Raw genomic sequence first — 21,946 nt, 5'->3', positions numbered from 1 at the left:
TACCGTTTGATTGGTCAAAGCTCTTTGGAGAAAAGGCTGATTCTGCGCTTCAGAGGTTTAAAGACCGTAGGGCCACTGCGAAATCATTGTCTACAATCTCAAACCAGCTGTTTTGGATATGAGATGCACCGTGGTTTTGGTAAGGCTGCTTCCTATTGGGCTGTCAATTACCTCAGCAGCAGAATCCTCTGTACAGGTCTTACAGAGGAAAGGGCGGAGGTTGTCTACGAGGTGCATCCCGTCAGTCCTCTTCCGCTGCCACTGCCGCTTCAGGAAATCAGTTCTAGATCCCCCATCTTGGAGCTTGGTGGTCCTGTAGGGGGTCGGGTGTCCCATTTTCCACAGGATTGGAAATGTATCACTTCAGACCTTTGTGTTTTGAATCTTGTGGGAAATGGGTACGCCCTTCCCTTCCGGGAGTTCTGTCCTCCTTACCCTCCTCACCAGGGCTGGTGTTCAGAGGACCATTTGCTGCTTCTGCAGCAGTAGGTTCTTGCCTTATTACAGAAAGGTGCGATAGAGGTGGTTCCAGAGCAGGAAAGGGGTCAGGGATGCTACACCCTGTATTTCCTGATTCCCAAGAAGGATGGCAGATTAAGGCCTATCCTGTACCTCAGGGTCTTGAATTTTTGCCTCAAACAGGAGAAATTCAAGATGTTGACCCTAGCTCAGGTTCTTCAAGCACTGCAACTTGAAGACTGGATGGTGTTGATAGACTTGCAGGATGTTTCTTTTCACATCCCCATCCTGAAGTCGCACAAGAAGTATCTCCGTTTTACGGTGGGGTCTCAGCACTCCCAGTTTGCAGTTCTTCCGTTCGGTCTTACCTCTGTGCCTCGAGTCTTCACAAAGATGATGGCGGTGGTGGCAGCTCATCTCAGGAAGTCTGGGATTCATGTTTTTCCCTATCTGGACAACTGGCTGCTCAAAGCGAAGTCGCTGTAGATGGTGCTTCATCATCTGCATGTGACAGCACGGCTGTTGTTCGACTTGGGTTTCTTGATAAATGTGCCCAAATCTAAGTTGGTGCCCTCACAGCGCAAACTGTTCATAGGGGCTGTACTGGACAAGGTTGTGTGTTGAGCTTTCCCTCCTCTGCACGGATTCTCGATATTCAAGAGATGATTCCTATGTTTCACGATGGAGTGGTTGTTCCAGAGCTGCAGGTCCTACGCCTGCTCAGTCTGTTCGCTTCCTCCATTCTGTTGATCAACCATTCACGCTGGCACATGCGGGATCTTCAGTGATGCCTCTGCAGACAGTGGTATCAGCACAACGGAGATCTCAGGGAGATGGTCAGGGTCTCCAGAGACACTGCAGCGTATCTGACTTGGAGTGTGGAGGGCAATCTGTCACAAGGAAAGCCCGGTCATCTTCCTTCACCAGTGGCCACAGTAATCACGGATGCCTCCACTCTAGGGTTTGTGCGCTCATCTGGGGGATTTGGAGATCAAAGGCCTTTGGGCTCCGGAGGAAAGGTTGTTTCATATCAACATGCTGGAATTGCGGGCGATACGTTTAGCTCTCAAGGCTTTTCTTCCTTCCTTTCGTAGTAAGTCAGTTCAGGTCCTGACTGACAATACTACCGTGATGTGGTATATAAACAAACAGGTAGGAGTAGGGTTGTATTGTCTCTGCAGAGAGGCTCCTCTGCTCTGGTCCTGGGTGCAGGACCATCAGATTTGTTGCAAATCTGGCAGGCGTGCTAAATGTGCGTGCAGACCGTCTCAGTTGGTGCTTTTTGGCCGATCAAGAGTGGCGGCTTCATTCGGCGGTGGTCCATCTCTTCTTCAGTATGTAGGGATTTCCTCAGTTGGACCTCTTTGCCACTCGTGAGAACGCACACTGCCCATCATTCTGCATTCTCCAGTTTCCGATGCAGGGAGCGTTGGAAGACTTGTTTCAGTTGGAATGGGGTTCACAGCTCCTTTATGCCTTTCCTCCCATACCCTTTATTCTTCAGGTTCTGAGGAAGATGCGGCAAGACCGGGTCAAAGTCATATTGATCGACCTGGATTGGCCAAGAATAGTGTGGTACACAGATCTACTTCACCTCTAATCGCACCCTCCAGTCCGTATCCCTCTCAGGGCAGATCTCCTCTCCCAGTCACAGGGGCAGGTTCTACACCCTCACCTCCAGATCCTGCACTTCCATGACTGGAGATTGAACAGGGCAACCTGAGTTCTTTCTTTCTCTCTCCCTCCGGATGCAGTGGACGTTATTTTATGATCCAGGAGACACTCTACCAAATCTATTTATTCCTCCAGGTGGTCCAAGTTTATGAAATGGTGTGGAGAGAGGTCCATTGATCCTTTAAAGGCCCGTTTGTCTGTTGTGCGGAGATTATCTCTTTCCTTGGCTCAGCAGGGTTGTGCTGTGACCACGGTTAGGGGTTATTTGTCAGCCTTGTCGGCTTTCCTTCGTTTGCCGGACCAACCGTCTTTATTTAAATCTCCAGTTGTTATGAGGTTCATTAAGAACCTCACTAATAGGTTTCCTCCCATTCCCTTCATTATGCCTCAGTGGGATTTAAATCTTATAGTCACTTTCCTTTATGGGTTCTCCGTTTGAGGCTCTTGATAGTAGTCCATTGAGGCTTCTTTCTTTTAAAATGGTCTTTCTGATAGCTATTACCTCAGCCAGGAGGGTAAGTGAGCTTCAGGCTCTTAGTTCCAAACCTCTGTTTTTAACCATTAATGCAGAAAAGAGGTTTCTCAGGACCAGGGCTGCTTTCATGCCTAAGGTGGTTACTCCTTTCCATCTAGGGCAATCCATTAGCTCGCCTACCTTCTATCCTCCCCCTCACCATTCCAATGAGGAGGAGAGACTTCATTGCCTGGATCCTAAGAGAGCTGTCAGTTTCTATCTGGACAGAACCCATGATCTCAGACTGGACGATCAGCTCTTCGTGGGCTACATTGGACGAATGAAGGGCAAGGCTGTTCACAAGCGAACACTCTCCAGGTGGATCATCTTGTGCATCAAGATCTGCTACGCCTTGGCCAAAAAGGAACCGCCTGAGGTATTAGAGCTCATTCCACCAGAGCTAAGTTGTCTTCTGCTTTGGCTAGAGGTGGTCCTGTTGTTGACATTTGTAAGGCAGCAACTGGGCCTCTCTCCACACCTTTGCAAAGCATTACTGCTTGGATTCGGAGGTTAGGAGGTATGGCCATTTTGCTTGCTTTGTGCTTCAGGATTTTTTGGTATGAGTTGGTGGACACCCTCCTCCGGGAGTTTTACTGCTGTGGGATTCAATTCAAAAGGTGAGGAATCCACAGGCAGATGTATCCATCAGGAGAACAAGTTACTTACTTCGTTAACGCTTTTTCTGGTGGATACAGTATCTGCCTGTGGATTCCTCTCTGACTCACCTACCTCCTCGTTGTCCACCTTCGTATACCAAAGGAGTTATTGGTTATTTGACATGGTTGTTTCCTTATGTCTTTTGATTGCCTTGCTATTAGTGTTTAGGAAATACTTAGTTTTTTTAGCTTTTCCTATTTTTCTTTATGCTGTTTGTATTTATGTATATATTGTATACTGTGTATACTTCAATTATGCTGTCGGTCCACCCGTTCACCTCAGAGGCATGGAAAAAGTGGGTGAAACTGACGTCAGCATGCCAACGAGGTCTACTTGTGGCTACGGTGACATCATACGGAGTCAGAAGTGGAGCCGTGCCATTGTAACGTACTCGTCTACGTGGGAGAGCTAGGAAACACTTTGTGGAATGCTGGCGCAGGGGTAATTCAAAAGGTGAGGAATCCACAGGCAGATACTTTATCCACCAGAGACAGTGTTACCGAAGGTAAGTAACTTGTTCTTCTCCTCTGTTAGCATTGACCTTGGATCAGTCAACACCAGCTGCTTGCTGGGTATGTACTCATACTCATTATTGGACATTATCTTAGAGATCTTCCTAGCAATCCCAGCAGAATCCATGCTAACCATGCATAAACTATTCAGGATGGCCAAGACACATCCAAATAATGTTATCAGATCAGGACTGGAACTTACTGACTGCTTAAGCAGAGTGTTAGGGGCTAACTTGGTGTTCAGATGTCCACTCATGGAATGGCTTCTCTGGTGACTTTAAAGCAACATTCATAAAGATGCCTTTTGACTGGTCTTGCCTATTTGACAAGAAGGCAAATTCTGCACAAGAGCGCTTTAAAGAAAATAGTGCCATAGCACACTCCCTGGGTCTTTCCACTCCCCTGCCAGGGAGTATCCCTGACAGTTTCAACCCTTTTGTGGCATTTCCCCGGGCTGTGTTTGCAGACAACACTAAGGCCCATCAACCCAGCAACTGCCACCCCTGCTGTTTCCTAGTGCCATAAAACGTCGGAGACCTTAGTCCTATTTTACATCTCTGGTCTCTCAATTTCTTCCTGCTGAAGGACAGGTTCAAGATGCTCACACTGGCCCAAGTTCCGTGTGCCCTGGATTCAGCACACTGAATGGTGGCTTTGGGCCTGCAGGATGCCTATTTCCATTTTCCCAAACAGCTGGCCCATGGGTGTTACTTGCAGTTCAAGGATGACTAGAAGCATTTTCAGTTTGGTGTGCTCCCCTTTGGCCTTAACAGTGCCCCTTGGGAGTTTACAAAGGTGATGATGGTGATTGCTGCTTACCTTTTCAGATCTGGTATACCAGTCTTTCCCTTAAGTCAACAAGTGGCTGTTGAAGACTGACTGGCCACAGTCAGGTCAGTTGTGCACCACCTCCAGTTGTGGACCACCTCCAGACAATGAATCTCCTGTTATGCTGGGGTTCACGATCAATGTGCCAAAGTCACACTTGACTCTTTTGCACCCATGCTATTCATCAGACCTTTCCTTGATACCGTGGATTGTCTGGCCTTTCTTCCGGAGTCCAGGATATTACGACTATGATCCCAATGTTTGTCTCAGTCATGAGTCTGAGTAATGGTGGTTCAGATGTTTCTTGTTCTCCAGTATTCTACCGATCAACCATGTCTGATGGCATATGTATGCCCTGCTGTGGGATCCGAAGTCCATATGGGCCCAGCACCAAGGGAACCTGTGCAATTATATCCAGCTTTCAGAGCAGTCTGCAAAGGATCTGCAGTGGTGGCGCTCGATCTCCACTGCAAGGCCCTTTTCCTACACCACCCAGGGCTGATGGTGATGATGGATGCAAGGCTGTTGGGTTTGGGTGGTCACCTAAAGGAGATGGAGTCCGTGTGTTCTGGTGTCCGGAGGAGCCCTGGCTCCACATCAGTCTGCTGGAGTTGTGGGCCATTTGCCTGGGTCTAAAGGGTTTCATGCTGTCCATCAGTGGAGGCTGGCACAGGTTCTCAGTGACACAACTGCCATGTGGTCCTGCAACAAACCGGATTGAATGGGGTCGTGGGTCATGTACTAGAAGGACTTGTGACACTGGAACTGGCTGAATCGTTTTGGCAGGTCCCAGACTATGCACCACTTGGCAGGATCTTTAAACACCAGGGTGGACGATCTCAGCCAGTGACACTTAGATGGTCACGAATGGCAGTTGCACCCAGAGGAGGTGCAGGGAGTTTTCCAACAATTAGGTTAATCCAAGCTTGCTCTATTTGTTGCTACTGTTAGTGTACAAAGTTAGCGGTTTTGCACACTGGACTTCGCACAGGACTCCTCTACGCCTTCCCTCTGCTATCTCACCTGGCCTGAGTTCTGACCATGATCAAGAATGACCTGGCCAAAGTTAACCTAGTCTCTCGGGATTAGGCCAGGAGATTGTGGTAACCGGAACCTCTGGACAAGAGCGTCCATCTTTCAGCAGCAGGACAGGGTCTTGCACCCAGGCTTGTGCATTCTGCTTTTTAAATGGGGCTCCAGCCATCAGTTACGGGACAGAACCAAGTTGGCGCAGAGCCACATGAGGCCACCTTCTAGGTTAAAGTATTTACCAGAAAGAGCGTTACAGAATGTAAGTAACCTGTTCAGCATGTGCATTAAGTCTAAAAGGGTTTTTTATATTAGTTTCAAGTACACATGTCTACTAGGAGGCAGCCTCTGTTATTTTAAAGTATTTGCCTGTGTTTCGTTTTAGGTAATTGCATTTTTTTTGTGGCAATTTTTTGCAATAGTTTTAAAAAAATCACGAGTGCTTTACACGGTTTGTTATATTTTCTTGCCACTTGACAATATGGTTTTGACAAATCGTTGCATTTATTTGTCGATAGAAGTGTGCGAGACAATTAAAATAAACATGGTTTCCCAGGAATATGCATACAATACGGAGTTTAAATTAATAAGAATGTATGACAGTAATCCACTGGTTAACCCCGCAGGGCCCAAATATAGACAAGTGGAAGAAAGACCTGAAGGAATGGGCGCTGACAGAAGAGGAATATATGAGAAATACTAGAAAAGATGATAAACTCCCAGAAGTACTGCTGGCATGGGGGGTGATGATCCAGGAGATAGCGGATCATACTCCGTCCTCTCAGCATGAGCCACAGGAAGGTGAACACCAAGAAATGAATAGCAGTCCTAGTCAGGAAGTAGACCTAGGGGACACCTAAAACTAAAACGCAGGCATATACTCAAGATACCGATTAAGGAGGAGCTGGTAAAGTGTTTGGGGGTGGGGGGTGATTTGAGAGGGTTGATGAGTTGTCATTTAATATACTTAGGCCAAAAATGAAGTCTGTGAGCTGTAACCTGCAACAGAAGTTAATTGCACTGGGATATTGAAATTACGATTTTGCATGTTTTGATAAAAGCCTGTATATGAATATTAACTATGTTATGAAAATAATGAAGAATTAAAAAAATGTGAAAGCCTGCTGAATACTTTACTTGTTTCTTTTCTTACAGGGGTTCCCTTTCCCAAAAACTTCATGTCTGTGGCAAAAACAATCCTCAAGCGTCTTTTTAGAGTGTACGCTCACATCTACCATCAACACTTTGATCCAGTTATTCAACTGCAGGAGGAGGCACACCTCAATACATCATTCAAGCACTTTATTTTCTTTGTTCAGGTATGGCATGTGTCTTGAACTGAGTTTGTTAAATTGGAAATTCTTCTGCAAACTTTTTTTGTCTTCGTACTTTGGCCTCTGCCTTAGGGTACATTATTGTCCAGCTATTATGTTTGTCCTTTATGTATTTATTTTATTTAATTATAAAGTTTTATATAGCGCGGACTAGATCCCGAATGATATCAGAGCGCTTTGCAGTTTAGGGAAAGGTGACCATCAGAACATGAATCACACATGGGGGGTATAATCCTAGAATCAAATAGTTCACACATAACTAGACAAAAGCGGTGATATTTGCTTGTGGAATCTGGTGGGGGACCAACATGTGGAACTGTTTTTATTGTTTTAATCTGTTGTACCCACAATTTAACTCTAAACTGCACCGTTCGAAAAAACTAAAAGCTACTTTGACTTACTTGCACGCTGTCGCAATCTGCCTCAGTGTTTGATATTTCCTGCCTTCGGCAGTCGCGAGCTCTGATTGGTCGGCTCTCAGCCAATCAGCGCGTAGCCCGGGTGGAGCTGGTTGAGCTCTTGTGGCATTAATGTAGTTGATGTAGTTGAGCTTATATGTAAATGTAGTTGAGCTTATATAGCGCACAGCTACCCGCAGTGGGTGTCCCGGTGCTTGCTTAGGGAACCCGTCCTGATATTCCCCTGTGTGATAGCCCCAGCAGGTATCCACAAGGTGAAAGTCAGGCATCCCGCCGCGAGGGGCTGTTGTGGAGATTAAGCAAGCTATTGCCCAGAGTCGCAGAGTGTGAACCCGTGAGTCGAGAAGGCACCGGAGCGAGAATTATCGAGTCCGTGGAATTTTTAGCCCAAGACCTGCCGAGGCGGGGAATTGAACCCTGGTCCAGGACCGATCTCAGCTTCCGGGTCTGCCGCCTCTAACCCCTGAGCCACACTTAAATGGAAGCCACTGCAAGGACGCGCAGCGGGCGCGCCAAAGGCAAGCCCGTCTGCACCCATTTGCGCCAGAACGTTGCCAGGAGTCAGGGACCTTGCCCCTCTTAAATCTTATAGAAGCAGCTATACTGGCGAGGAATTGCGGGCCTTATGTATGAAAGGCCCCTGTGGGAATCATAGCTGGGATCCTGGGAATCGCCCCTCGTTCTGTGAATACTGTGAATTTAGACCACTTCACTTGAAGCACGCTACAACCTATGGTCCTGGGGCTGAGCCACACTCTGAATATTAATTGTCGCTCCCTGCCTAAACATCATGCTGAGGTATTCGATCTCTTACAAGTACACTCACCTGAGATCCTGTTCCTAACGGAAACATGGCTCTGTGATTCCTCTATGGCCATCCCAGCACTTGCTCTTCCTGCAGGCTACGCTATACGCAGCTTAAATAGATCTGGAGGAAGAGGGGGCGGCATTGCAATTATCTACAAATCTGTACACTCATGCAGTTTATCGTCATTTGCGCTTCCTGATTGCGAGAGTGCAATATTTAAAATCTCACTGAGTGCTAACTTTGCCTTCTCTGGTCTACTTATCTATCAACCTCCTGGCCTTTCTAAAGTTTTTCGAGAAGCCCTCTTAAACTCGGTCGTAACACTGGCTCTACAGACAGCCAACTTCAACATCATAGGCAACCTGAACCTCCATTTAGAATTACAAGAATCTTAGGAGATTAGCTTCCTAGGGGATCTGTCAGCCTGTCAGCTGATTCAACTGAAGCCCAGTGCGACGCATAGAGCAGGTCATCTCCTTGACCCTATCCTCTCGAATTTAGAGCTACTGGAAGTTTTGCCATCGCTCCCTATGATCTGGACTGACCACTTTCTCCTTTCAATGCAGCTATCAATAGCGGGACATAAATCTCAGCCTAATCAACATCCTTCCCTAAAACAACCCTGGCATAAACTGAACCAAGTACACTTCTTCACAGCCCTGAATGCAAAGCCTCTGGGCAAAGCCTCACACATGGAAGAGGCTAACGTGTATTTCCCTTAAACTCAAGCACTCAAAGCACGCTGGCCAATGCTTGGTTTAATGAAGACCTTATCCTAGCTAAGAAAAATTGTAAAGTTCTGGAAAGAGCTTTGTGGAGATCATATGACCCCCAGGCCAAAGCACTTTATAGAGCGGCCATTGAATCCTACCATAAGCTGGTGCGTAAATCCAGAACAGCTCACTACTCTGGCTTGATCAATACCAGCACCAATCATAACAAAACTATCTTTTTTCTATTGAAAGAACTGACTTTGGTGCCAGGGGAATTAGGCAAGACTATCTCCTCCAACAAACATTGTTAAGGCCTGGCAACCTTCTTTCTGATGATATTTATCATATGTATGACCATGGTATACCTTCCAGAGCTCATGGGAAAAACACTCCCACTGGCTCAGAGATTGTCACTCTCCCCCCACCCCCCCTCCCCCCTCCCCCTCCCCCATTTCCCTATGGGAATTCGAGACTAGTATTCAAATTTAAATCCGGATACCCAGATGATCCGCTTAAACCAGACGCCTTCAGGAAAACTCAACAAGGTTTCCTGCCTGAATGTCTGGAGCTACTCAATCTCTCCCTCTGGACCGCGACGGTGCCTAAAGCCTGGAAACACACTAAAGTGGTCCCTCTTCTCAAGAAACCTACACTTGATGTGTCTAAATCAGAGAATTACCGCCCGATCTCACTACTCCCTTTCCTCTCAAAGTCCGGAAGCACATGTGAATTCCATCTTAACACAGTTTCTAGACTCAAATCATAAACTGGACAGCTCCCAGAATGGTTTTCGACTAAGGTATTGCACTGAGTCAGCCTTATTGGCTGTGGTCTAACAACTGAAATCTGCGCTAGATGCCGCAGCACATCTGCATTGGTGCTGCTGGATCTAAGCGCGGCATTTGACAGTGTCTCGTGAAATCCTGCTCCTTCGTTTGGAAGAAGCAGGTATTGGGAATGAAGCCTTAGAATGGGTTTCCTCCTCTCTGAGCGACCGGACCTTCCAAGTGACCTTTCCTCCTTTCTCGTCCCAAGTCCATTCTCTTCACTGTGGGGTCCCTCAAGGTTCTGCATTAAGACCTACACTCTTTAATATATATATGAGCCCCCTGACACGGATGGCCAAAGCACAAGGAATATCCCTGTTGTCATACGCTGAAGACACCCAGCTGGTGATTGCCTTGTCTAATGACCCAGAGCAAGATGAATTAAAATGTAAAGAAGATATCACGGCAGTTGCAGAATGGATGACAGCAAATTTCCTGCAATTAAATTCCACCAAATCGGAGATTCTTCTGGTTGGCAAAGAGTCTCATCTCTGGACGAATGATTGGTGGCCTAGAGCGCTAGGTGACCCCCCTGATCCCAAACCTGCGGTGAAAAACCTAGGCTTTCTAATGGATACAAATCTTAATTTTGAAACGCATGCTATGTCAGTAGCCGGGAAATGCTTTGGACTACTGCGCGGCCTACAACCAATCTTGGGCCTCTTTGATGCCCAAACACGCCAACTGATTATCCAAGCCTCTTTACTGGCCCGGCTGGACTACTGCAATGTGCTTCTGCTCGGCTCTAACAAATCTGTGCTTAGTTGACTGCAGAGGGTCCAAAATGCGTCAGCACAGATTATTTTTGCCCTTCCTAAATTCAGCCATGCTTCTAATCTCCTCCGCCGTCTACACTGTCTCCCGCTGGCACAGCGTATTCACTTTAAGACGCTTTGTATCACGCATAAGATACTAACAGGCAGTGCACCGTACATTCTAAGTGGCCTCTGCACTCGGTATACCCCCTCACATGCCCTACGTTCGGCAAACTAGAGTCTTGCCTGTATCCCTCACATTTGCAGAGCAAGATTCGGCGGTCGCTCCTTCAGACGCCTGGCCCCTACTTTCTGGAACTCTCTCCCCCTTCACATCCATAGCAATCCTGACCATCAGGCCTTCAGACGTCTCGTGAAGACGTGGCTCTTCTCCCAGGCCTGATCCTCCTCGTCCGTCCTGTTCCGGTCCTGCCCCTAGAAGTTTTCCTCTGTTCTACTCGCTGTTTGATCTGGTTTCAGTGCTGGAACGCCTCTTTGTCGAGGCAGCCATGCGCTTTATAAATAATCTAATCTAATAACAATTCAATTGTAATTCCTGAGTGGACAAGGAGTGGGCTATATGATGGAGCGTAGTGATAGAAGGGAAGTAAGTGAATAATCATATACAGGAATAATCGTCAATACCAAAATAAAATCTAAACCTGAATGAGAAGGGGCTTCTAATAAGCATCGAATCAAGTGGTGAGCATCTAATAGATCATTTATATACCTTGGTGAGCGCAGGATGAACAAACGATGTAACATAATGATTTAAGGGGAGCAAAGACAATCATGTACAGGAATAATAATCAAAACCAAATAATCATATACAGGAATGAACCATACTATAAAATGTCCGATGCACTTCGGGCAGAAAATAAAGTACAAAAAAGATATATATATATTGCCCCACGTATTAAGGTAAGAACTTCTTTATGAATTTGTTGAAGAGCATGTGATTGAGGCAAAGCCCTAATGAGGATTATTAGGTTCAGGCTTGTCTGTGGTGGAAATCAGTCTTTCAACTGTTTATCCTCCTTGGCCTGAAACAAACTACGTTTCCCACTGCATAGAATATTTCAGAACGTATTTAGATCTCGGCTCAAAACCTGAGTATCTGATTATTAAATTTACCTTTGCTTTGATTTCTTAGCTTCTTAGCGCGGGGAAGCCCGATTAGGTACCTGTGCACTCTATAAGTCTGATTTATTAACTGATAACTGACTAAAGGGTATCTTGACATTAGCATCACTTTGTAGTCTGCGTCTCGTTTGATGGATAGTGCAGTTACAAAGAGATTTCGCAAGTATTAGACTGCACATACACCTCCGAAGTTTTGCTGGTCATGTGTGTGGTGGTGGCTGAAGAATGGAAAATAACCCTTCTAGAGGGAACATTTTCCCCCAGAGGATGCATCTTTTCAACAGGTCTACGCAGATTTTTCTTGTGAAATTTGACAAACAACCCCAGCTACCTTCATGGAGGTGATGGGCTACATTTTGTTTTAACGTCTTCATGCTGTCCTCATCTTCACGTGGAAGGTACAGAAGGCTTCAGGAGTGCACATTAGAATCTATATATTTGTTTATGTTACTACTAAGAACCAGAACTCTTGTCCTGACACGAAAGGTCAGTTGGGTCTGTAGCTGTTTAGCTTAGACTTTCTCACTAAAATGAAATGCTTTCAGAAACTTTTTAAACTCTATTGAAAAAGCACCTTACATTTAAGAACACATTATTTGAAAGAAAGAAATATGGGTCTAACAGGGGTTTCTGGAGATCTTGCTCTGAAAAAGAGAAGAAACCAGACTGAGGTGTCTTTTGTTGTGCCATGCAATATGACAGTTGAGCGCAAGCTTTATCTGAAATTTAAATAAATAAACTCTTTTCACTGACAGCTCTAGTAAACCTCTATTTTTCTTTACATTTTTATGTTGATCAATTTTTACTTGTATGTGTAGACAGGCTCTCCTAGTTGAACAACTGCTGTTAAAGTTAAGTGACTTATACTTTTCGACAAGCGAAATGTGAGGGATTTCATGCATAAACTGACTTTCGGCCACTATTACATTTGTTTACCCTACACTCGTGAGGAAATCATGGCAAACAAAATTGAAAGAGCTATATTATCCCATCACGAACAAAGTTGGTCTTATAGATTAACCAGAATGCAAATGCATAGAATGAGGTCAATTGGATAAAAGTGTGAACTTAGGATCTACTTGGGGAATAAGTGAAACAAAGCACAGCACCAATGTGTTTTCACGCAGTGCAAGCAGTGTCTTTGTCAGTAAATGTGTAGCTCCAGATACATTAAATCACAACTGTAAAGCAAATCTGTTTATAATGTGTGGATTCAGCTATTTGGCTGGGTGTGGTTTCCAGTAGGGGTGTCGTGCAGAAGATAGTAAGGTCATCCCTGACTGGTGTACTATGGGCTCAGCCAGTTGACTAGGGACAGGTTGTTTCATTTAAGTTCCCTCTGATTGGAATTTGAACCTCCTATTTCTACAAATAAATATCAGATAAGGTTGTCCTGCTTTAATTTAGCTACAGACGAACAGCCTTAATTTGCATTGTTTGGCAGTTGTACTTGATCCCTCTATGACCTCCGTAAACATGTCTTTTGCAAACAACTTGCTACCTCATGAACGATGAAAGAGAGGTGTAATGTTTGGAAAATTGTGAAAGATCTCTTCCCAGAGGCGCTCACTAACTTTTCACTGGTATTTTTTGCAAGATATAATAGAGTAGCGTAATATGCTTTGAGGTGTCCAACTGCTAAGCTGTTAGCTCGTACATTGTCATTCATCGTTACCACATTTAATTCAAAAGTTTCTTCAGTGTTCACTCAGATTTTGGCAGAAAATACCTTAATCTTTGCCAAAGAGGTTAAGTGATTGCTGAATGGAAAGGTCAATAGAGACTGCTCTTAAGAAGAAGAGGTAGTAAGTGCTATTTCCACTACTTCTTGGTGCTGAGAAAGGACGCTGCTAAAAGACTAAAGACTCTGGACCAGGTCTTCTCTAGCTTTGATTCTGGGGATTCTGTTGTCTCCCTGGACCGTCTGAGCACGTACTTAAGTGTGCCAGTCCGCAGGCAGTTCCTCTGCTTCGTGGTAGGGAATTACCACTTTACGTTTGAATCCTGTCCTGTGATATCACCTCAGCCCCTCAAGGTGTTTACTAAGGTTGAATGTTGTGATCGCTGTTCATCTTCGTAGGTCTGCAATGCATGTATTCCATACCTTGATGACTTGCTGTTGAAGGTGAATTTGATAGCTGTGGATGAACTCCAGGCAAACAACTCGCTCCTCTTTCCTGGGGTTCTCCATCAGCAAGCTGAAATATCACTTTCAGTCAGTGCAGAAGATTACCTTAAATGAGGCCTTTCTGGGCACCTGTGTGTTAAAGCCCTCTCTGGCCCCCAGTGAGTCTGGGACATTGTGTATGATCCCGAAATTCCAGTCTCAGTCTGGTGTTCTGGCCTGGATGATTCTGAAATTGTGTTGTCTCTTAGCCCTAGCCTATTCTGCTGATGGTCAGTACTCTTCTCTTTAACACGTGCAGGCTCTGCAGTGAAGTCTTCATTTTAAATGGTCTTAACACAGCGGTGCCTCTCAAACATCTGTGTGTTTTACGAGGCTACTTGGGACTTCCAGAGGTAGATGAAGCATTCCAACAGGAGTTCGAGAAAACTGTGTTTCCAACACCATCTGGAAATCACTACAGTAAAGGATGCATTGGCTATCCGCGAAAGAGTTAGGGCCAACTTGATTGGAGTGGAATATATAAGCCTCTGGTCTCTGCTGGAGCAGAGGCTCCTCATCAGTCTTCTGGAAGTGTGGGCCATCCAGTTGTCTCAAGGCTTTTGCCTTCCTTCAAAAGCATCCTGACGGACAATATTGACCAACATATGGTACTGCAACAAAAAGGATGGTGGTGGCATGCGCTTTGCCTGGAGGCAATGAAGCTGTGGCACTGGCAAGACCTTCGGGGCAGGCCCTTACTGCCAACCATCTGACCGCTGGTATATAAACCAGCATCATAAAATGAAATACCTCTCAACCCATATATTCGCACAGTGGGGAGGATGGGCAGGGGTTAGGGAATCTGTGGCTAGACTAAGTCTCTACCAGATAATACTTTAGCGAAGGGAAGTAACTTGTTCATCTGGTAGACAGCTAGCCGCGGATTCCTTAACTTTTGAATTAAATGGCATAGCTATACCCCGCCTGGAGGAGGGTCTATGAACCAATCCCAGAAACGTTCTCAGTGAGAACCAGCTGGTGAAAATTAACAAGAGACTGGACCCACGTAGGGTTCAGATGAAAGGGGGCATGAGTTCCTTACAAAAACTGTGGCAAAGACCACAGGCAATGTAAATAAAAAAAACAACCCTGCAGGCACGAAAAAAACAATGCCTCAAAGGAAGCAGAATGTCTCGCAAGACAACAGTAGGATAGTAGTATTTAACCCCTAAAGGGTAAAATAAGACAATGGACCAGGAAGGCCAACAGCAATAGCGAATGCCATGTAAACTACAGTTCCTTCCACCAGCATAGAAGTATTTGAAGGAAACCGTTACTGCAAAATACAGAAAAACAGGGGCTTCCAGACACATCCCTATTAAAACCAAGATGAATAAACACATTCATTGCAAGGTCGGAAAACTAGTCCAAGTACAAGGACTGATGCACATCAAAGTCCATCCTTGGAAAAAAAGAACATTATTAGTCAGACTACTGCGAAGGTCATACAACACATAAAACCCATTGAGACTAAAAGATGCAATTCTACAGATTTTAATCTGCAATAAATATCGATCAGATAATCCCAAATCTATATAGCCCTTGACTGAAAATAGAAGTAATATCAGAAGTGTTACACTCAAGAATGTCTCCGGAAATATTAAAATTACAAAATACTCACCTTCCAAGATCCAATTACTACATAAGAAACCACCATTGACTGTTGTGCGGACGAACCCTACTATCCCCCAGCTGACAACTTTGGATAAGAACTACACCAGTGAAAAAGAGGACAATTCACTAAGAGTATAGATAATGGCGACTAACTGCATATCTCCAAGGAGACACCACTGGCCATTTTCTAGCCTCCCATATCACTAAATGCCAAATTATAAGCCTAATGGGAATGTATTTACACCTAGCTGCTTGGCTGGGTGGTGGAGAGATGACCACACAAGAGATAAACATAGTGGGGAGGGCCCACCAAAAACGCCTCCAGAATAACAGAAAATACCTAACTAATGTACCATCAGTGATGTCACTGAGCATGTCATGAATGATGTAATATGTGATGTCATGAGCAGTGCTTTGCGGGAGCGCGAGTTATAGTTGGCTCAACTAAGTATAACAGCCGAATTGCACTGGTTTTGTACGAGTGAAATCTCCTACTAACTATAACGTCCCTGAAACCTGTGATATTTTTCAGTGAATTTCGAAGGTTTTTTAAATGCTAATTTCTAACTGCAACGTCCCTGAAACCCATTGTCTTCTCAGTGAAATATATATATCCATACTAATATAATAAAGAGAAACCCCAAACATTTGAGGCGGGTAATCTCAGGAATCACAACACCCAATACAGCGTTGGAAAGGGCAGTTGCTGCAGAAGGACATAGGCTATGCAGACGCCCAACATATACATTTAAAAGGAAAAAGAACCTTGCCAGTAAAGTAGTCCCTTGTGGGCGTGTCTGCGTTGTGCTGTGGGCATGTGCTGGGTGTGACAAGTGCTGGGGGCATGTGGTACGTTCCGCCCTTCATGCCATGTCTCATAGCGTGTGCTAATCCCACCCTGCTCCCTTTAAATACCCCTACACCCCATAATCATAACCCCCCTTACTCCTTAAAATACCACAACACCCTTCAACACTAACCCATCTTAACCCTATAAATATACCCTGTACCCCAAAATCCAAACCTATCTCAACCCTAAAAATACCCCTGTACCCCAAAACCCAAACCTAGCCCTGAACCCTATAAATATTACTGTACCTCAAAACCCAAACCTACCCCTGAACCCTAAAAATACCCCTGTACACCCAAACCTAGCCACGAACCCTAAAAATACCACTGTACCCAAAAACCCAAACCTACCCCTGAACCCTAAAATACCCCTGTACCCCAAAACCCAAACCTAGCCCTGAACCCTTAAAATACCCCTGTACCCCAAAACCCAAACCTAACCCTGAACCCTAAAAATAACCCTGTACCCCAAAACCCAAACCTACCCTTGAACCCTAAAATACCCGGGTACCCCAAAACCCAAACCTAGCCCTGAACCCTAAAAATACCCCTGTACCCCAAAACCCAAACCTAGCCCTGAACCCTAAAAATACCCCTATACCCCAAAACCCAAACCTAGCCCTAAACCCTAAAAATACCCCTGTACCCCAAAACCCAAACCTACCCCTGAACCCTAAAATACCCCGGAACCCCAAAACCCAAACCTAGCCATGAAGCCTAAAAATACCCCTGTACCCCAAAACCCAAACCTAGCCCTGAACCCTAAAAATACCCCTATACTCCAAAACCCAAACCTAGCCCTGAACCCTAAAAATACCCCTGTACCCCAAAACCCATACCTATCCCAAAAGCCACCCCTGTACCCCATAACCCAAAACGATATCTGAACCTGTAAAATACCCAAACACTCCAAAACATATACCTCAGTACCCCAAAACATATACCCATACTTACCTTATCCAAACATAAAAAAAAACATGCTTTTACCATTCATGCATTTACAACGAATTTCGTTGTAAATGTATGCGTGGTAAAAGCATATAAAATGTAATGCCATGCGTTATAAGGGCATTGCGGAGTCATGGTACTTTCTTAATGAAAGTATGCGGAGTGATGGTATGCGGAAAGAAAGTTGCGGAATAATTGGTGTTTACCCTTCCCCCGGTAAGTAAATTGGTGGCACGGCGGCCCACATCTCCAGCAACATACTCATGTTTTTTCACCACCCATTTGAAAAATTCACCACCCATTTGAAAAATGCACAAGTTTCTCATTGATGGCCAGCACAGACATACACTTTTAGACACACCTCCCGCCACAAGTTCTAGAATTGCGAACTTTAGAGCTGGGGAGCTACATTCGAATCTCGGCATCATCTCAACATCCTGTGATTCCAGGCAAATCGCTTTGTCTCCCCATGCCTACCATAAATGAATGTGTTTTTCTGTAATGTAAATTGTGCTCATGCCATGTTGTTGAGTTTGCGCTATATAATATTGCAAGGAAAAATAAAGTAGGGAAAGAGTTCACACACTACTGAACGCGCACTCTTAAGTGCATCCGCAGTGCACTGTGAATCAGAGCGTTTCACAGGCCTGTCACAGATGGGAAATGCTCTCAAAACGAAATCCTACAAAACAATATACTACTGGCCGGCAGCAATTCATACCCGGACATCGCCGGGACGGGCTGCTGTGTGTATATATATATATATATATATACTGAAAAAAACATAGATTTCACACCAGTCATAGTTAGCAGGAAGTTTTACTCGCAAAAAACCATTGAAATTCCCACGTTATAGTTAGTTGGACTCACTGTAACTTGCGCGTGCAATGCACTGCTGATGATGTCGCATATTACATCACTCATGACATGGTCAGTGACATCACTCTTGACATCACTGATGACACCATCCAGTGAATGTGTCTTTCTGAAAAATAAATGTTTTATATATGTATATGTAAAGGTCGATGGAAGAATAAATGTTTAAATAAGTGTCTTAATGGATTTTTTTTTAAAAAAAATTATTGGTTAACTGGCTTATTAAGTGTATCTTAGTGAATACATATATTAGCGAGTATTGTTTAAATATTTAAATGTTTATATCAGTGTTTCACTTTGTGTATAAGTGGCTGCATGAGTTGGTGAGTAGCTACATGTGTGTGTATATGGGTTATTAGATGTTTTTTTAGTATCAGTAAGAGTGTCTGTATGGTTTGGTGGGGGTGTTACTTAGCACATAGATGCATCAATGACTGACTCACTGTTTGTATGTGTTTTGAAGACAGCATATGTGTTGGATTGTAAGGGTGGATGGCTGTGTATATGTGTGTGTTAGTGAGTGAATGACTGTCACTAGTGTCTTTATCAGTAACTACGTATGTTTTAATCTAGTATATGTGAGTATTGAAGTATATAAGTGAGTATATGTGAGAGTGAGATTGTAGGAGTTCCTGTTTAAATAAGTATGTGTTTCCATAAGTGATTGTTTAAGAGAGTAAGTATGTATAAGTTTCCTTAGAAGTAAGGTGGTAGTGTGTGTATAGCTGTATATGCAAAAAAATGATGTTCAATAGTTTACTTGCATGTGTGAGTATGTGTGAGTAACTTTTGGATGACTGTCGGTGTGTAACAGAATGTATAGGTGAATCACTACATATGATGAGTGAGTATATGTATGAGTGACTATATAGAACTGTTGGTGAATGAGTGGATGTGTATATAGATGGTGGAATTATTGAATTGGTTGTTGTAACTGGTATGGGTATCTCCATTTTTTAGAAAATTTTAATTTCTATTTTTCAATGTGTTTCATGGGTTACATTACAGTGAAAGGAGGTCTGTCACTCTGTCACAAGGATGGTGTGAGTGATGTCATGAGTGATGTCACTGACCAGGTCATGAGTGATGTAATATGTGACGTCATCAGCTGTGCATTGCAGCGCAAGTTATAGTGAGTCCAACTAACTATAACGTGGGAATTTCAATGGTTTTATGCGAGTAAAACTTCCTGCTAACTATAACTGGTGTGAAACCTATGGTTTTTTCAGTGAATTTAATAGGTTTTTTAAATGCTAATTCCTAACTATAACTGGTGTGAAACCTATGGTTTTTTTCAGTGAATTTCAAAGGTTTTTTAATAGCAAATCTCTATAGGTATGAAATGTAATATTTTTTAAAACGAATTTTATATTGTATAATTATGTAATATTTTTTTTTTTGCCCCGGAGCGCTCCCGGGGCGCATACCGATGTGCTCACCGGTAAGCGCAGTGCTTCGGCGTGCCTCGGGGCGCGTACCGGTGAGCGTCCCGTTAGCACTATTCCCGCGAACGAAAACAACATCGTGACGTATCGCGTAGCCGCGTGAAGCACCCGAGCGCATACGATCGCGCAACGTAAGCAACGCCGGGCGCGCCCCGGGGCGCGACTACGGGCACGTAGCGTAAGCGCGTCGGGTCATGTGACCTGAAAATAAACTTTTGATTGGTTCAGAACACTTTTAGTTTCTAAATAATGAGAAAGCCCAGGTCATGAGACCTGAAATTAACACTTATGATTGGTTCACAACAGTTTTGTTTTCCAAATGATGAAAGACCCCACCTTTTTTCCTCATTTTCACTTTGTTTGAGTGAAGAAGACCTGCATTCATTCTGTGAGAAATGGCTTCACTAGTAGCAGCTGCAGGTGCATCTGCACCACCACCACCTCCACCACCACAAGGACCACCACAAGACCACATTGGTGGTCATGAAGAAGAGGACGACGAAGAGGAGCAGGAGGAGAGGCAATATCTGCCTGAGGACAATCCCCCATACAGACCCAAGGAACACTTTATTTGGGAGTTTTTCAAGATGCCAAGGGGTGCCAAAAAAGTGAATGCAGCTAAGGTGACTTGCCTCATCTGTCACCAAGAACTGTCAAGAGGGAACCCAAACAAAAAATATTATTTTGGGAACCACACTATGATTAGGCATATGCAGAGGAAGCACCCGAACAATTATTAGAGTGCAGAGGTCAGGGAACTGACCAAGAACCCTCCCCATTCTTCTTCTTCAAGCACCTCCAATCAACCCACTCCATCGGGTGCAGAGGCTAGGGAGATGGTCCCTAATGTCCAAACCAAGTTTGCAAAATTTAAATTTGTTTGCATATATTGCATCAAAACAATATCATATGGTGAGCAGAGCATCACTTTACTCAATCGAGCTGCAGACAACCATCACTGCAGCAAGCAACTTTAATTTTTTTCTATTTTTTTTGCTCCAGTTGAGCTGTTTGCAATTCCCTGTGTTTTGTTTGACCCCAGAAAAACTACAAAAAAAAATATAAAATTGATCAGAAAATCCCCCCCCCCCCAAAAAAGTTCAAAAAAACAATATAAAAAATATAAAACAACAAAAAGAATAAAAAAAGTTCTTTTCAGAACAACCTCCAATTTATATAAAAATGCTACATTTAAAAAAAACTGTTTTTCTTTTTTTACCCTATGGTACGCTCCCCGGTGCGCGTACCGGGCGCACCCCTGCGAAAAAAAAAATAATGTTTTATGTCCTGCGGGGCCCTTTTTATGGCCCCCACATCTGACCTAGGGGGTCAGGGGGGTCTACCCTGCCCCCTTTTGGTCATTTCCCCCTTTGTTTTTGCCACCTCTTGTGTCTCAATCCTACAGAGACACAAGATGGCGGCCGCTCCGGACTGTTTCGAATGTTTACAGACACCCGAGAGCCAATCAGCTTTCCGTGCGCAAGTCGTGTAGCGCGCCCGGTGCGCGTCCCGGGGTGCGGCCATAGATGTATATATTTTTTTGAACCTAAATTACTCAAAATCCACTGGAGCACATATCTTGAGACATAGGAAAGGCACATCGGGCTACCAGTCCCTACAATTTTGCCAAGTTTGGTGGAAATCCATTCAGCCGTTCAGGCTAAAAGTGAGGTCGACCTCCCTATAGAAATTACCATGGGGAAAACACGTTTTGGGACCCCCTTTTATCTCGGCCCCCGCTTGACGAACCCCCCCCAAACTTTCAAGGAAAGACCGGAGCTCCACGAGGCAAATTTGAGGAAATTTTCAGGCAGATTCGTCAACCGGCGCCAAAGTTATTCACAATAGAATTTTGAGATTTTGCATTGAAAAAAATCCTAACTATAACTACCTACTGGTGACCGCCAGTAGGTAATGTATGTATGTATGTATGTATATATGTATGTATATATGTGTATATATATATATATATATATATATATGTATGTATGGACTTTTTACTGTGGGGGAAGTGGCAGTTTCGAGGGGACCCGAGGAGAGGCTTTGGAACCAGAGGACAGCGGGTGGACTCATCGTGTCCTGCATAACTCTGGGTTTCTGCAGTGAACATCAACATTCCCCATATCGTCACCTACCTGGGCTGTTGAACATTATGGCAGTCTGGGAGTTGCAGTTCTACGAGACACCAACGAACTGCAACAGGTGGTCGCCATTGCGAAAGGGGAGGAGCGGACTCTGGCCATTTATTTAAAAGGCAGCAGACATTAGCACACTGTGTTTTCCACTTCAGGTATTGGGCGCTGAGGAAGGAATGAATCCGAAATGCATTCGCCGCTGCCTGTGCTGTTGAATGGTGAATAAAGTTCTTTCTAACC

General features: G+C 44.4%; 1 protein-coding gene across 1 annotated transcript in view; it reads left to right on the top strand.

Moving 5' to 3' along the window:
• The window catches only part of MOB1B (MOB kinase activator 1B), a 251,585-nt gene that overhangs the window by 175,097 nt on the left and 54,542 nt on the right, over positions 1-21,946 (top strand). The window contains exon 5 of the mRNA XM_086961765.1: positions 6,829-6,992. Within this exon, the coding sequence (XP_086817891.1) occupies positions 6,829-6,992 (164 nt within the window). The remainder of the gene's footprint in view (positions 1-6,828; positions 6,993-21,946) is intronic.

The sequence above is a fragment of the Lissotriton vulgaris genome, chromosome 3_1 (assembly GCF_964263255.1).
Source record: "Lissotriton vulgaris chromosome 3_1, aLisVul1.2, whole genome shotgun sequence".
NCBI classification, from domain to species: Eukaryota; Metazoa; Chordata; class Amphibia; order Caudata; family Salamandridae; genus Lissotriton; species Lissotriton vulgaris.
This window is presented reverse-complemented; position numbering and strand designations above follow the sequence as displayed.